This window comes from Phalaenopsis equestris, unplaced genomic scaffold (genome assembly GCF_001263595.1).
Source record: "Phalaenopsis equestris unplaced genomic scaffold, ASM126359v1 Scaffold000672, whole genome shotgun sequence".
Classification (NCBI taxonomy): Eukaryota; Viridiplantae; Streptophyta; class Magnoliopsida; order Asparagales; family Orchidaceae; genus Phalaenopsis; species Phalaenopsis equestris.
The window spans coordinates 438,059-456,064 of NW_018165112.1; the positions used below are offsets into that span (position 1 = coordinate 438,059).

The 18,006-nt window shown below is 35.5% G+C and overlaps 1 protein-coding gene across 2 annotated transcripts in view; it reads right to left on the reverse strand.

Annotated features, from left to right (window-relative positions):
* Positions 1 to 822: 822 nt before the first annotated feature.
* The window catches only part of LOC110030194 (WD repeat-containing protein 89 homolog), a 34,652-nt gene continuing 17,468 nt past the window's right edge, over positions 823 to 18,006 (reverse strand). For both annotated transcript variants that reach the window (XM_020732795.1, XM_020732794.1), the window contains 5 exons: positions 12,615 to 12,725; positions 7,345 to 7,436; positions 5,389 to 5,473; positions 1,277 to 1,688; positions 823 to 948 (listed from right to left, as the gene is read on the reverse strand). In XM_020732795.1, the coding sequence (XP_020588454.1) occupies positions 1,317 to 1,688; positions 5,389 to 5,473; positions 7,345 to 7,436; positions 12,615 to 12,725 (660 nt within the window). In that variant the 3' untranslated portion in view covers positions 823 to 948; positions 1,277 to 1,316. The remainder of the gene's footprint in view (positions 949 to 1,276; positions 1,689 to 5,388; positions 5,474 to 7,344; positions 7,437 to 12,614; positions 12,726 to 18,006) is intronic.

An 18,006-nucleotide genomic window follows, 5' to 3' on the forward strand; every position in this document is an offset into this window, starting at 1 on the left:
AATAATGTTCCTACAATGCAAAAATAACATTCGATTATGACAAAAAATAAGATTCAAACAAGAAAGAATTGAAAGAACTGAATAATGTTCAATTACAATTCCAAGAAGATTTATACACCATTCAATTGAGGTTCAAACAGAATTCAAACATAGATTTAACAAAGTTTGAGACACAACCATTGATAGCCTATATGCATTGGGTCCTTTTAGTCTCATAGTTTATAGAAATGCCAAATTAATCCACAAACTCTTTAAATTTTTATTTATTTTTAATTACATCATAACGCTAAGATAATAATTTATGCCATAAACACATACTATGATTACATGTACTTCCAAACCATCAAACCTACAGTTTCCTAATGAAATAAACAATGTCTGTAGGTACTTCAACAATTCATATAACATGTAAAAAGAAAGATTTACATACATACCAATAAATTCTTACGTATTTGCATTTCAAACACCTAGACTTTGCTTTCTTACATTTATAACCATCATTTTAACTTAAAAATAAGTAAATTACAACTTTCTATGCATGTATAGATAAAGTGGCATATATATAAAAATTGAAGTTTAGGTGTTGGATATGTAAATACATAGAAATCCGGAACGTATGTAAATTCCCAAAAAAAATGTAATTTACATTAATAAGTATTAAACGGAACGTATGTAAATGCCCAAAAAAAATGTAATTTACATTAATAAGTATTACATTAAAAAAATCAAACAGTCAAAAAGCCCACCAAAGCAAGCTTACACCTGTATGTTTCGTCAAATCTAATTTAATACAAATAAAAAAAAACCATTTTTAACAAAAAAATAACCTAACACCAAATCATCTATTTAGAAAAATATACATATATTACATTAAATTAAACCTAAAATAACAAATCCAAACCTTGCAAGTAGGGGAATTTTCCCTAATGAATCCTCCTTTATTATCATCTGCACAAGAAGTAAATTTGAGAGGAAAGCATGCAGCCAGTGTTGCCAGATTTAAACTAAATTATGAATGAAAATTTACATACCTAGCGCACAATTCTTATGTATTTACATATCACACACCTAAACATTTATATTTATACACATAGAACTATGCATGTAAAGGTATATTTCACTTAAAAAAAGTGATAATACTGCTATTATTGAGTTGATACTAAAGATTTGAGTATTATGTGTATAATTATAAAAGTTTAGGTGTGAGAAATGTACAATTATATGAATTGTGTGATGTATATAAATGCCCCAATTATAAATATAGGTAGATACTTACTTGATAAGCTTCGACATAAAACTGTAATAAGGCTGTTCCCTCAATATGGCTGATGCCGGTTTTTGCCACGACTACGGGCAGATTTCACGACCAAGGTGCTCGATATCCATGACTTATTAGCTGCTACATTTTCATCCGATAACCAACAACAAAGACGGCCATCTTCACCACCGGTCCAGCCAAGGATTCCTTTCTTGTCCAAGAGGATTCCGTGATGATGCGGATTTGATGCTGGGAGCACTGTTCTCACAACAGCAGTATGGCCTCCTTCAAGAATGGCCTCAGCAGAACTGATCGCACCAGGAGCGGTGCAGTCGACTGGAAAGTAGCCTAATGTGCCGCTCTCCGTTCCGCCGATTACCCACAAGCGGTCTTCAGTTCCAGAATAGTAGCAATCGACGAAGTAGTCGATCTAGGTGATCAATAATAGCAATATAAAATATGATAAGAGTTTAAGATTGAAATCAATTGGAGATATGCTCTTCATTCTATGGCTTTGAGATTTAAAACATACTATAAAAGGTTGGATGTAGGGGTGTAAACGAGCCGAAAACGAGCAAGCCCAGGCTCAAAATCACTGTTCGTGTTCAACTTGTTTGCTTAGCGTGCCGAACACGAGCTGATCGTGAACAAGGAATCATTTTGACATTCATAATCACGCAGCCATAGAATAAATAAGGGTTCGAACAAATTTTTATTTGTGTTCGGCTTCTTTATATATCGAGCGTAAGAAAATTTTTCGTGTTCGGCTCGTTCGTTAACTTGGCTAACAAATAAAACACAAACTTCTTAACAAGCCAAACATGAACTGTTCACAAACAACAAACCATTTTGACAACCCTAGTTGAATGGTAACTTATAATTTTAGTTGAGATTTGAGAAATGTAAGCTAAGTAAATGACCACTTTGGCATTATATAACAAGAAGGAAGATTTACATACATACCACTCAATTCCTATGCATTTACATATTCAAAACCTAGACTTCAAATTTTACATACATGCCATCTTTTCCCATACATGAAAAGGTCCATTTCGCATTTTAAAAGTTAAAATGGTGACAGTTTTTACGTGATGAGAAAGATTTGAATAGTATAAATGGAAAAAGTCTAAGTTTAGAAGTTAGATAATCAACATATGAGTTGGGTGGTATGCATCCAGAAGCGCGAACAAAAAAGTCCTCAGATCTGTTTGATTTCAGAACCGCAAACTTAGAGCAAACCTTTAAATTATATAAATTTTTGGACATTATTTATGCTGTGTTAAACACCATGTTCCGTGACAGAAACATTAAGACGCCAATGTGTAATGCTATTCAATGAGGCATGGTCTAAAATTTAGGAGCATTTACATACACAGCACACAATTCTAATGTAATTACATATCTCACACCTAAACTATCATATTTAATACAACTTTACATGCATATGTAAATATGAAAGCTTACGTGCGAGATATGTAAATACAAAAGAATTGTGTTTCAGATTTGTAAATTTTCCAAAATTTTATCATGTAAAACTAGTTGAAATTTATTGGATATAATTTGGATGGTTATTGGATGCATAGTAGGCATAAAACATGCTACTCTAACTTAATTATAATTAAAAAGTACTTTTTTTTAGATTTCATATTTTCAAAATTTGCATTCATCTTCCCAACGATAGTGTTGTCCGGATGAATTTTACTAATTTAAATAGTTAAATACCAAATTCTGTTATTACAACTAAAATTAATTTTCTCTTAGGTGTCAGGCGCTTAGTATTATAAATTCTAAGTTCCATGCTTAATATGCTGATAAAAAAATTAAGGGGCTTTCACATACATAGCACCCAAAACTTTCATATTTTCCTATCTCACACCTAAACTTTCGTAATTACAAACATCATATGAAAAGTAGCACTTATTATCACCTTTTAATAGTCAAATCCATATTTACAGGTAAAGTGTTGTGTGTAAAAATGGAAGTTTAGGCGTGAGATTGGTAAATGTATAAGAATTGGGTGTTATGTATGTAATTTTCCCAAAAATTAAATTAATTTAGGGTAAGCATAAGATATTGTGTTTGCCAATTAATGTACCAACGAACATAGAAACTTAGACGTTTATAAGACAAAGAAGACTATCATGTACAGATACTTCTAAATTAGTGTCCATGTTAAGACACTGACAAACCTCCAATATGCTTTTACACGTGTCTAGCATACTTATAAGCCATGCAAGGTAAGTTGTACCCCAAAATTACAGTTGGATAAGACTTGCACATTCCCCCGAAACAGTTGGGGCACGCATACAACATCTTCAGTTGAATCCAATTCAGTTTATACTAAGCATTTCAAAATCCAGAACTCACTTTCCTTGAAACCCTAATTCTTGAGTTCTTCATCTATCCCCCAGATTTCCATCTCGCCAAGGCTGTGAACTCAACATATCTTCATCGATATGATGTCGATATTGCTGGTTCAGATGTGTTGTCAATGCCTCTATTATCCTAAATCCTTGACATGTTATCACGCATGTGAGATACATCATTGTTATTGCACACTCATTTCCCTAATTTCGTACTTTGGCTTTTTTTTTTACTTGCTAAAAATAAAATTAAGTATATTATAGGAGAGGTTGACAAAAGATAATGGCCTGGACAAGGAGATATGAAAGATTTGATGAGATGAACCAAAGTAGGAACTAAAAAGGGTTCGCAACTCTTAATTTTAGAACTTCGGCATGATACAATCCATTTTAGAATTTTGGCACGATGCATGTGTCAAACACTTGTACGAACATCATATAATACTTGTAAGACTGAATAGTAAAATAATAAAGAAATAAAAAAGGATAATTTCATAACAATAAGTAATTATCATAGTGAATTCAATATTTTATATTTAATAACACATTTTATTTTTTTACAGAGAGAAACAATTCTTGTTTATGTATGTCTTTTGGCTTATTGATTTTACAATGACTATTCTATCAAGCAATGAAAAGGAGCAGGTGAGTCCATAGTTAGATAAACCTGTTTATCTTTAAATCTTAAGTTTACAAATTTTGAATATAATCAAGACAAAAAAATTACATGATTTAAATTAAAGACTACTTAAGAGTAAGTGTAAATTTTTTATAAAATTTTGAGAAGCTCTATAATACATTTTGATGATTGAAATTATTCAAGTTCCAAAAATTAATGATAAAGATACATTTATTAGAATGCTATGAAAGTGGGTTAGTTTACGTGGCATTCCATATAGATTAATTTTCTACTCTCACACATGACTAGTGAAATCAAGATGGATGTTGGTAAAAATACGTATGATCGGATTACCCGCCTCTATTACGCCTCATGCTCAAGTAAGAGAGGATCAAAATGAGTTGTGGCGGATCTATTGTGATTGTACATTCTATCTATGAACATCAACATTACTCATTCAATAATGATACAACTTTATTATTCAACTGATGCACGACAAGTCTCTAGTACTTGTTATTTCCATAGATGGAGTATATGTCAGTCAAGGTGTGTTTCTATTTGTAGCTTTGTACCATCAAAACTTCTATTGATAGAATTTAAAAAGCTGCAACTATTCTAACAAGCTATCCTCCAATAGAATATGTTGTTAGTCCTTCCTCTTTGAGAGATTTCACCAATAAAACAAGTTTTTCTAGGATTATTAAGTCAATCATTGAATGCCTCAAAAAGTAAGACTATACCTACAAGTAGCTTAAATTCCAACTCTTATAGTAATCAATCCACTAGCACACAAACTACTAGAGTTGTCAATTATAAGTGTCAGAAAAGGGGTCATACAGTCACTTTCAGTTTAACATTAACCAAAATAAAGTACTACAGAGTTTTTGACAACTAGAGATTCAAAAAAGAATTATTTGCATATCAACACCCAATTAGACATCCAAATAAATATCTAGTAGATAAGTTCATAAAATCATAAGATGCATTAAAGTCAAATGCAACCTAAACAAAAAATGAGGCAAAAAAGGTGGCAAAGCTGCCATCAAATAGTTAGAATAAGGTGGCACAAGCAGCGAGTTAAGATGACAGCTAAGTAGGCATCTTACAAATAGAAGATGAATAAAAAGAGAATTGATCATACAACTTACGTGATCAAGATTCCATTTATCTGATGCTAAAGTACGGGTATCTTCGAAGTAGATGTCTGTTCTCCCATCCCTCCAATCCCAAATACTATTGAACATGTAAACAATTAGTGCATATAAACATGGCATATTCATAATAATACCTTTGTCATGCGTATGCATACAAACAAAAAATAATGCATATATCATTTGACATTTCCCAGTAAATAGTACCCACAATAACAGCTACGGTAATTTGGTAACCATAAAGACTCCAATTAATTTTCATATGGTCAGCATAAGCATAAAGTAACTTTCTTTTACAGGATTGCTCTATTTAGTAGACCTGATGTAAAACACTATCAGGGGTCAATTTGTGAAGCTTTTTGTCTGTTTTGCGTTTCAGAACTCCACCACAATTTGTTTGGGCAACTGTTTTCTTGATGTTATGAGTGGTGGCTATAAGAGAGTCGTTGTCTGACCATTTTGAAAAATTAAATATAAATAATTCCAACTGTAGCTTTCTAAAAAGTTATTTTCCCAATCACATCTTTATAACCACCTTTAAAAAAAGTGGCAGCCGTCCCAAACAGATCATAAGTGACATGCCGGTGAAAATATCACAACAAGAGCCCAACTCCATGCATGAGTGTTATAATTAATTTTTTTATTTATTTTAACAAGGAGGGGATTATGCTTGGTAGACCCCTCCATCCAAATTAACATATGCCCAGCACATCTCTCCTCAATTCAAAGTGTGCTCCACAATTCACGGTTTGATCCAGATTTCTTCAAGTAGTACTCAATGTAAGGCTTAAGACAGCTTCTTCACAATTTGCATTGTTTGTCTCCATTTAAACCTCCTTGTGGCCAGCGAATCGTTCATGGGATTTTGAACTTTATTTTGTTTCCTGCTATGTTTTAGATGCCTATATTTTAGTCCCTATCTTTAAAGGATAGTTTATCCCATCCACCTTGCTTTTAAAATAAATGAAGCATATCATTACAATAATCATGCAAGAAGATGGAATCTTTCCTGTGATATTGCACTAGCTTATGCACCACTTGATTTTGTTCTACATCAAGACCAATGAATTAAAAATTTTCAAAGAACAGTATTAAGATTGTTACTTCTCAGGTGCCCAAGAAGTTAGACATCATGATCCAGTTTATAACCATGGGATAGATTTGCTGCACATAACAGGAAAAACTGAATTGATGATGGGGCATTTACATACATACCACCAGATTCCCACGTTTTTACATATCTAACACCTAAAATTTACTATTTACGTTAACACCACCTAAATTACATCTTAAATGCCCCCATTTCCACTTTTAAAAGGTGAAAAAAACATTTTCATACATATAAGGTGGCATGCAAGTAAAAATTAATGGTTGTGTCAGATATGTAAATACATGGGAATCGAGAGCTATGCATGTAAATCTTCCATTGATTGATTTTAATATTTTATACAAAACATAATTAGAAATATGATCAGTGGCTCATATCCTGTTTGTAACAACATCCTTGTGATCTAAGACTGCAGAGAAAGCATAACAGATAATCTCAGAGAAAGCATAACAGATAAGCTCAACATTCCAGAAAACCTCACCTCTAGAATTTGCAGAATATGTTCAACAAGTCAAAATTCATTTTAAACTTGTAAGACGGTGGACTGCCTCAAGGTCTTACGGCAGACAGAACTGCTGTCTTTAAATAAAGTAATAACTATCCAATGACACAGAAATGACTATATGATAATAAAGACGGTGGACTGCCTCAAGGTCTTACGGCAGTTCCTAAATGACAGAACTGCTGTCTTTAAATAAAGTGATAACTATCCAATGACACAGAAATGACTATATGATATTTACCAGTTGGATATAACAGATGGCTCATAGTTAAGACAGGTTTGAGTGTTCTATTTCACCATGATCAAGAAAAAGGCTTAGTGGCACAGGAATTAGAGATTTAACCTTAGAGTTTCAATATGAGTTAAACACCAAAGCTTGTGATACTTCTCCCCAAAGAACCCAAATTTCGCAATAGAAGTCCCAACATTCATTACCTGCAAATCAAAATCGACACTAGTTATAAGAGCTTGATGTAAATTCTTGAGTATCAGGCATTTTGAATTCTCTCAGGAGATAGCTAAATTCACAATAATAACAACAACAAAAAGCCTTCATCCCACTAAGTGGGGTCGGCTAGATGAATCATTTTTCTCCAATGCGTCCTATTGAGTGTTATATTTTCAAATCTAATAAATTAAAATCATTTTTATATAACATACCCAAGTCTTTCTAAATCTAACTTTGCATTTCTTAACATAAGTCAAATCTAAAATATCTGCCTCTCCTCACCGAATCATCAGATGATCGACGTTTAGTGTGACGAAACCATCTAAAACAACTCTCTCTAATTTTGTCTAAGACAACTCTCTCTAATTTTGTCCATCACCGGAGCAACACCAACCCTATCACGGATATATTCATTTCACATTTTGTCTTTAAGTGTAAAGCCACTCATTCACCTAAGCATTCTCATCTCGGCAACACTTAACTTGGTTTTATGCTTCTCTTTTAAAGGCCTACAATCTACACCATAAAGCATTGCAGGTCTCACCGCCATTTTATAAAATTTACCTTTCAGTCTAAGTGTACTTTTCTATCACACAATAGGCTCAATGCATTCCTCCACTTCAACCAACCAACTTCAATTCTACTAATTACATCCTCATCAATATCATCATCACTTTGAACAAAAGATCCGAGATATCTAAAGTGTTCACGCCTTTTAAAGATTTTATCACCCAAAGTTACAACTCAGCCACTAGAGCTACTACTACTAACATTACATTTCATGCATTCAGTTTTAGTTCTACACAAACGAAGGCCTTTAGGCTCCAATGTAGACCTCCATAACTCGAGTTTTTCCTGAACGTTTTCTCTAATCTTATTCACAAGAAAGAGATCATTAGAGAAAAGCATACACCAAGGTATATCCTCCTGTAGATGTCCGATAAGAGCGCACAACTAAAGCAAAAAGATATGAGTTTAAAGACGATCCATGATATAATCCAACTGAAATAAAAAATATTTTGTCAATCCTCTCATACCGGAGGAAGCCTAAACCATAATGAAAATACAAAAATTATTGTTGAAAATTTATTAGGGTTACAAACAATGACTCAAACAAAAGGACACCCTAGAATGACTATGCTGGTAGGTGGTGGCAGTTGGACAACAGAGGGGTGCAGGTTGGAGGGCAGCCGGGAGGGAAGCAGGTCTGCGGTTGGGAGGGATGCAAAAGCTACAGTTTGGGAGGCTACAAGAGTTGGATTTTGGGGGCAGCGGTAGGATAACCGAGAGAGAGATGTGGAGGCTAGCAGTTGGAAGCAAGGAGGATGAAGGGTGCAGGAAAGAGTTTGAGGTGGTTTGGCAGGCTGGGAAGTAGTCGGCGATTGTTGGGCAAAGAACAGAAGTGATGACGGCCTGTTGTAGGACTAGTAGGCAGACTAGCAGCACCAGAAATGGTTGGAAGGATAGATAAATATCTCGGCGGGGTAGAGCTATAGAAAAAGCACCTCCCGTACCCATGGAGACGATCACCATCTCAGACGAGGGACAGTCGAAGCACTTTCTCGCCGTCGGATATAGCCCTCGAAGGAGAAAACAGGACACCGGCGACTATCCAAACAAAATGTTGAATTCTTAAGTAACAAAAACCTCCTTTCCTATGAGAAAACAACGCCTATATATAAGAGGGATTAAGACTTATATTAGACAATGCTTTGAATTAGAAAATAGAGTAAAAAAGGAAGTAATATAATCAAGATTTTAAGATTTATGCAAGGAAATAAAGTGAGAGAAAATCAGATTAAGTAAAGATTGAATAAAAGTAATCAAAGTTTAGAATTTGGAAAAGACTTTAAAATGGGAAGGTGCCAAGGAGGAAAGAAGGGAAGAAAAGGAAAGTAAGGGGAAAAAGAAACGGAGTGAAAAGGGAAAAGAGGGAAAAGAGGGAAAAGAATAAGGGAAAAAGAAAGAGGGGGTTAAGGGGAAAAAGAAACGGAGTGAAAAGGGAACAGAGGGAAAAGAATAAGGGAAAAAGAAAGAGGGGGTCTGCAGCGCTCCTACCTTGAGGACCGACCTATCCAACCAAGTTGGACCAAACCCGAGGCCGATCGTCCCCAAAGCCCCACGTTAGTCTCCCGGGATTGGGGGAGAATTAGGTCGAAGCTTCTGATTCTCTCTGGTCCTTCATGGATTTCACTGATAACTGCACTGCTACCAAAACTTTTGAGGAGTTTTTCCCACTTGCGAGCATACCTCTCTATTGATCCAATCTAGTTTGGCATAATCTGAACCAGAGTACGTAGTTTTTTCCCAGCCAAATTCCAAACAAGTAAATATCACATATATTTCTCATCTATGACTAGTTGAACCACAACAAGGCTGAGGGTTTTCAAGAGTTTGGTTAATGAGTGATACTTATTATCTTTCGAGTCTTCCCTCTGAGTTTTAAGATTTTGGAGAACTGACATCTTCTGCTGTGTTCCAATAATAAGAGATTCACACTAGCATTTCATCTCTTCATATGGAACACTAGGGGTGAGGGCTAGCAGTGTAGCTGCCTGTGATGCTATCAGTTTGTCTTAATGAGGGTTGACAGTGTAGCCATCTGTGATGCTAACAGTTGATCATTACCAAGACCATCAACTGCAATTTTAAATTCTAAAATCTTCTAGTTTACATAATCTTTATATGTTTCAACAAAAAAAAAACATTTTTTAGGAGAGCAAGAATCACAATCTCATCAGAAGTCGCGTGTTCTTTTTGATCACATGGAGGAAAAAAATTGGATGCATGCGCGAACAAGGGAGTTCCACGGGGAAAGATGTCATCGGATGAAAATTCTCGCTAGAACTGTTCTTCAGTGTCTGCGGTGTCTTTACCCACATTTTCAAGGACACCCTGCTCGGTTAAGTAAATCACTCCCTTGGTTCTGCATTCTACTTCAACATATCCATACTCGTGGCACTTGCAACATTTTTTGCTGCGACAGAATTACGGATTGGTTTTACTTAATAGTAGCAAGGAGAGTCGCTTAGTGATGTGGTCTCTCCAATTCAGAAGTTAAAGTCTGCAACTTTTGGTGATAGTAGTAAGTTGGTAGGATGGTAGGAACTGACGCCGTGTTTCTCGCTCCATCTTCATATCTCGTTCCGCCTTTCAACTTTTCGGATCACGGTCGATGGTAGTCTTCCATTGGATTTCATCTTCCATATTCGTAATCCACTGTCGAATTTGGTTGATCTCCCGTTATATCTACTCCCAAAAAAGTTCAGGCATGTATCTCAATGGCTAGGGATTAAGGAATAGGAAAAAAAAAATTTGATGGGGTTTGGGTTTGGTGGTAGGAAAGAAAGTTTAGTTTTATGGTGAATGCTAGGAAACCCTAGGATTGGACTAGAGTTGGGCGAGCACTAATACCAAATGATATCGGAGGAAGCCAAAACCACAATGAAAATACAAATATTATTGCTGAAAATTCATTAGCGTTACAAACAATGACTCAAACAAAAGGGAAATAACAACCTGAACACAACAAGACACCCTAGGGCTACTAGAAAGGTGGGTGGTGGCGGTAAGACAGCAGGGGGGTGCAGATTGGAGGGCAGCCGGGAGGGAAGGAGGTCTGTAGTTGGGAAGGCAGTAGGAGTTACGGTTTCGGAGGCTGTAAGAGCTGCAGTTTGGGGGTAGCGATAAGATAATCGGGAGATGGATTTGGAGGCTAGCAGTTGGAAGCAGGGAGGATGATATGTCGGCCTGCAGAGGTGGTACAAGGAGGAGTCTGAGGTTGGTTGGCAGGTTGAGAAGCAGCTGACGGTTGCTAGGTAAAGAGTAGAAGTGGCAGCGGTCTGCTGTAGGGCTGGGAGGCGGCGTTCTCCTCCTCGGATGAGGGTCAGCCGAAGCACTTCCTCATCGTCGGCTGTCCAAACAAAACATTGAATTCTTAAGTAACACCGAAGCACTTCCTCATCGTCGGATACCGCCCTCGAAAGGAAAAACAAAACGTCGGCGGCTGTCCAAACAAAACATTGAATTCTTAAGTAACAAAAACCACTTTTCCTAAGCAAAATTAACCCCTATATATAAAAAAGATTAGGACTTATATTAGGCAATGTTTTCAATTAGGAAATAAAATAAGAAGAAAGTAATATAATCAGGATTTTCAGATATAGGCAAGAAAATAAAGTGAGGGAAAATCAGATGTAAGGATGAATAAAGGTAATCAAAATTTAGAATTTGGAAAGTACTTTAAAATAGGAAGGTGTCAAGAAGGAAAGAAGGGAAGGAAAAAAAAGTAAGGGGAAAAGGAAAGGAAGGGAAAAAGGAAAGGAGGTTGGTCCTCCCTAAAGCCTTGTGTTATCCACCTTCTATTCGAACACAAGTAATAGCTCTAGCATACATATCTTTAATGACTTGAATATAAGTCAAATCAACATCTTTCTTCTCAAGAAATTTCCAAAGGATTTCTCTTGGAATCTTATTGTAAGCATTTTATAAATCAATAAAAATCATATGTATATCCTCTTTATTCTCTTTGTACTTCTCCATCAAACCTCTCAATAAACTCATAAATGTATAGCTTCAATAGTAGATCTGCTCGACATAAATCCAAACTGATTATGAAAATTCATTGTGAGATTGGAGAAATAGGTACCTGAAAATTCATTGCAGGGGTGGTGCAATAAGACATTAGGTATGAATTATTATTATATCCTTCTTCTATTTTCGCACATTGATGATCAATCCTTACAACATAATGAGTCCACTTGGAAGGTACCTCAAAATTCTTGTTGTATTGACAAATCTGGTTCCTCTAATAAAACATCATATTTTTATCATCAAATAAAAGATTTCTACCATGGCGTCCATATTATACATCATATTTCATCACTCTTCAAGGAACTCTACCCTCAGAGTTGATATTCTTGTCAACAGAACTTGCGTTGCTTATATGATAAAAAAATACAATAGCAGATGAACAACACAAGAAAAATAATGACATAAAATACCATTTCATGTCGAATCAAAAGCAAAAAATAATAATAAGAAAATTATGAAAATCTGAAGGAAGGAAAGTTTACACACGTTACAAAAAAGATGGTTACTTCTCCAGCAATTTTCAAATAGGATAGACATTCAATAAAGAATCAATACATATTTCAATTACTTACAGATTCCAAATTATTATCATCATCAATATGTCCATCAGTATCAAAGAGGCATAACAATCCATCAACAGAAGAGGAAATGAGCTTGTTTTGCTGATTAGGAGCAAAGCGTACCTGCAAGGATAGCAGATGGAATGATTAACTGCAAAATTTTATGTACTGCCCTAATGCATGAATTAAGCAAACAGTAAAATGCTGCAGAAGTTCAACCCAAACAGCAAAACAAAATATTTTCAATAATTTGGACAAAGTAGAATGTATTTTGCTTCTCTAATTCAAATAGTCAGGATTAAAGCAAATTTCAAGGAACTTCTTATTCCACAACTCATTGTAATAACTTACAAAACATAGCTACACAGCAGGTCTCAGACATTTCATACAAGAAATATGAGTGCCACTGCAGTAAGCAAATTATCTCAAAAAATTCTGAAGGACATTTTTCCCTCAACATCGGTGGCGCTCTTTCTTATACTGATTCCCATGTTTTGGATCAACAGATATGAATATAGTGTCTTGATAAAAGTAAATCCACTAACTTCTCACTCTATTATACCAGGCAAGGACATGAAAATGTTCTTCATAGTACTAGTTTCATGGTTAATCTAACTTACACAAACTTGCATATTCCATAAATAGCAATTTAACACATATTACATCTCCAGATATTGATGAACGAACGATGCCACTAATAAACTCCACAATTTGATAACTAAACTGACCAACAAGTTGAACAAAGAAGGTAATTAAAAAAAACATACATACCAAGAACTACCAAAATAATTACTAATTTTAACCAATATTTTTAAAAGGCGCTTCACGTGCAAGCAAAGCGCTTGACGCCCGTTTCACTTAGCTAAAGGGCGCTTCGAAGTGCTGAAGACAGTTGGTCCGTTCATGGTTTAACGAAAGTAAATAAAAGCTTCAGTTAGGCATTTTAAGAAGCTTCAAGAGTTTGAGGAGCACAATGGAGCCAAGCATCGTCTTCAATTTTGGCCTAGATTTCGAAGCGCTCTTCAAACTTTGTAGTCTTCATTCGACTTTTACCTAGTCTCCAATTTAGCCGATCATACCTCTCAAGTTCTATGTATGCATACCTAACACCTAAACTTCAATTTTTACAAATTATATTTATGTGTTAGATACGCATATATATATAGGGATTGGGTGTTAATGAGAGAAAACCAAAAAAGACTAGGTTCTAAAGCAAACAATAATTAATACCAAAAGTTTTTTTTTTTTTTTAAAAGAAATAAAAATTATATCTCCAATGTTTAACTTAAGTTAGGTATTGTACCACATTCTTCTCTATTTTATATCAACATTTAAGTTATATTTTATGTTTTACAATTGTTCATGAATTTATTTATACATAAATAGTTTTATACAACATATTAAAGCTTTGGTTGATAAAAACACCACTTTGCTCTGCACTTTGCACTCTGAAGCAAAAATAAAATCATATGCATCACATTACATTTTGTGCTTTGATAACACTGAATTTAACTAATAAATATACAAATCCACAGTAAACAATACAATTCTACAGACAAAACAAACTAAGATTGGAATGCACTCCAAAGATAACAAGGGTGTCATACATGATAATGTCATCTTTTAAAGAGAATAGATGAAGGGACTATTTGGTTTCAAGAAAAAAAAAATGTAGTGTAATTGAAATTTATTGCATTTAAAATATTTTTGAGTTGTTTGATTCTTATTTTTGAGTTGTTTGATTCTATTTTTTGAGTTGTTTGATTCTATTAAAAATAAATACAGTTTCGATTTTTATGTTTGGATTGAACAAAAAGAAATGTAGTGTAATTGAAATTTATTGCATTTAAAATATTTTTGAGTTGTTTGATTCTATGCAAAATAAATACAGTTTCTATTTTTATGTTTGGATTGAAGAAAAACAAAATCAATGTAAAGCATGGTTGGTGTCAACAGTGGCAGCTGGCAACAGCAGACAACACCATTTGCAACGATAGAGGCAAAGCAGTAGGTGGCAGTAACCGGAAATGCAGCTACGGCCAGTGGCTCCTACGATGACAGTGATGGCAGGGATCAATTCATGGCAGCTGGTGGTAGGCGGTTGTGGGCAGCAACAACGAGAAAAAAGGTGGCTGCGATAGCCGGGGGTAGTGCAGCGATGACGGCTAGCTGGCATTTAAAAAAACCAAAATCTAACAAAATCGTAATACACTAGTTTTGAACAGCAAGATCAATTTTAAAGTCACCAAAATTTTATGTTAAATTCCATTTTGATCCAACCAAATGCGGAAATTCTAAAAATTCATACATTTTGTTTGCTTTATACCAAAATTCAGTGAACAAAACAACCTCTAAATGAAAATAAGTTGGCCCAAAAATGAGAGCTTTACGAAAATTTCTCAAAAATACCTGAATACAAGGTTATCAATATCATCATAAGCGTTGTCCCGACTACTTGTAGTAGACATTATGAATACTCATTGTTCATTCATTCTAAATGAGTGCTATTGGATACGTTGAATCTATTCTTTGTAGATCATTTTGAGGAACATCTATCCGTGTAACTTTAGGTCAAGCCTTCTTTACTTCTCCAATATTTTCACACTAAATTTATCAACTCATTTAATAGGAAAAATTTTAAAATTTTGTTGAATATGCTTGGCACTGAACCACCTAAATCAAATTACAATCATCACAAATCTTGTTAACCACATTCAACTTAAATACTAACAACTTTTTTACAGCCAAACATTTGAATCCACACAACAATCTTGCCTAATTACAGTTTTATAAAGTTTATATTTATTGGAGAGGAAATTCATGCACGACGAAGCTGAAGATGACAATCTTTGATGGAGAAGGTTGGGTATATAGTGTGGAGAGATACTCTATTGTTAATGGGCTAACAGAAAAAGAAAAATTGATGGCGGCAGCTCTGTGTTTGGAAGGAAAAACTCTAGCACTGTATCAATGAAGATAACAACGTCAGCCAATCCAGACATGGAAAGAATTCAAGGTCTGATTGTTGGAGCGATTTAGAACCACACATGAATGGGGATTTACACAAGCAGTTTTTTACATTGGTTACATTGGTCCAAGAAAGATCTGTCATGGAATATAAGAAGAAATTTGAGATGTTATCAGACTATTTGAGAGAGATATCAAAAGAAGTGTTGGAAGCCAACTTCATGAAAAGGTTGAAGCCAGAAATTGTAGCATCACTCTGCCTGCTGAGATTGTGAGAATTGGGGGAAACTATGAAATTAGCGCAATTGATTGAAGATAAAAATACAATGGAATGACCTAATAGAAGCACCACAACTGAAGCGCCACACTGCAATGTTACAACCACGATGATACCAAAAGCTCAAACAGTAAAGTCCAGAGTGAGGCTTCACAGGACAGGAAAAAGGGCCAGGATCGGGTGTGACATTCAAATGTCTTACAAAGACAGATTCAAAAGAAACGAGCTAATGGGTTATATTTTCAGTGTGATGAGAAGTTTTCCTTAGGAAATTGTTGTAAGAAATGGACATTAGAGACTCTCACAGTGCATGACTAAGATGGAGGTAAAGGAATACCCTCACTTAGACGTCGCAAAAGTCTTATTGAAATCAATGGTGGGATTACACCGAATCACACTATGAAACTTCAAGGGCAAATTGGAGAGCACGATATGGTTGTGTTGATGGATAGAGGGGTCACCCAAAACTTCATATCTACTCAAACAATAAAACAATTGGGTTGGACAATGACATTGGATGTTTTGGAGACATGATTAGGACGGAAAAGGTGGAAAAGAGCGGGGGAGTTTATAAATAAGTGATTTTGATGTTGCCAAATATTCACGTAATGGAAGAGTTTCTTCGCTTGGATTTAAGGATCACTAACGTGATATTTTGTATGAAATGATTACAATCAGTAGAGAAGTCTAAGGCTTTGTTTGGCACAGTTGCAGCTTCTCAGTTTTTCAACTGCAGCTGCGCTGCCCAGGAAAGCTGCTGCGGGAAAGCTGACTGTCTGTTTGTTACAGCTGTGTGAGAATAACTGTGAGGTAGTTGTTTCTGTAAAAATGATTATTCTGTCTCTGTTTAGTGAAGTTGTTTAAAACAAAACTATGACAGCGACATATTTGATAATTCAGAAGTAGAAATTTATTTCAAAATATAACACAAGTACAAATACACCACTCATTTAGCAGTGAGTATCAAAAGTGCTAAGAAAAAGAAAAAAAAAACTAATAAAATTACAAGTAAAATAATAATGATATTGTCTTTAACGTGAAGGCGATGGATGTCTCCTCCTATACTGTCATACAACAATTTTATCAATTTGCGATCACTTCCATTTTTCTTCGAGGGATTTTTCTCTTGAAGCTGCAATTTTCCCATCAAGTTGAATAACATCAATTCCAATATATTTACACATCTAGCACCAAAAATTAATTTTTTTGTATATGTATACCACTCAAATCTCTCATACCACTTAAAAAAATACACTGTCATGCATAGATTGGTGGTATGCATGAGAAAATCGAAGCTTAGGTGTTAGATATATAAATACATAAGAATTGAGGAGTCTGGATGATTAGCAAAGCTTTCGGCTGGGTGATTAGCAAAGTTTTCGGCTGACAAAGCTGAGTCCATAGTAGTGCACAAAGCAAATTTCCAAGTAGCCAGAAAAACATACTACATTGAAAGAATGGGTGGTTGTGAACATGTAAGAGTCTATATGCTTCCCCATTCAAACATAAAATCAACAATTATAGCATGTTGCCAGAAACATGCTAAAATTCAATTGAATCAGTTCCCAAGCCATTTTCCATGTGTAAACATAGAGTTGAGAGAGGTTACATTGAAAGAGCTTCCATTAGAGACCTGTTGACCTCGCTTTCGGTCGAGGTGTAGTTTTCCCCTCCTTAGTAGTCTAAGATCTAGCCGTAGGACCTTTCTGCCGACTACTCCTAGAAAACTAGTGAAGGAGCCCTCCCCGTTAGCAATTCTGGACTTCTCTTCGCTCAACTTGACGTTCCATGTAGTAATCTTGACCGCTATTGTTTGGCAGGTAGGGCTAATCCGAAGGAACTCAGGGAACATTCCTATAAGACTGACAGCCTTAGGATTAACTCTACTCGTTGATTTGGCGCCGCTGCGCTCTCCGCCGTCCTGTTTAACCCAATTCGAGCCCACATTTCCCCTCCCCGCCTCATCCCTTCGAACCCGTGGGCCTGCCTTAGCCCTAGGATGGCTCGTTCGGTCGCTCGGCCCACTCTTTCGTGTAGTTGGGGAGACTTCGTTCCCGCGTTCGCCTCTCGCACGCGATCTCCTCTGTCGCGGATCGTATCCTCTGCGAGGATCTTATTCTCTGCCTCTCTCGATCCCTCTGTCGTATGTTCTTAATCATT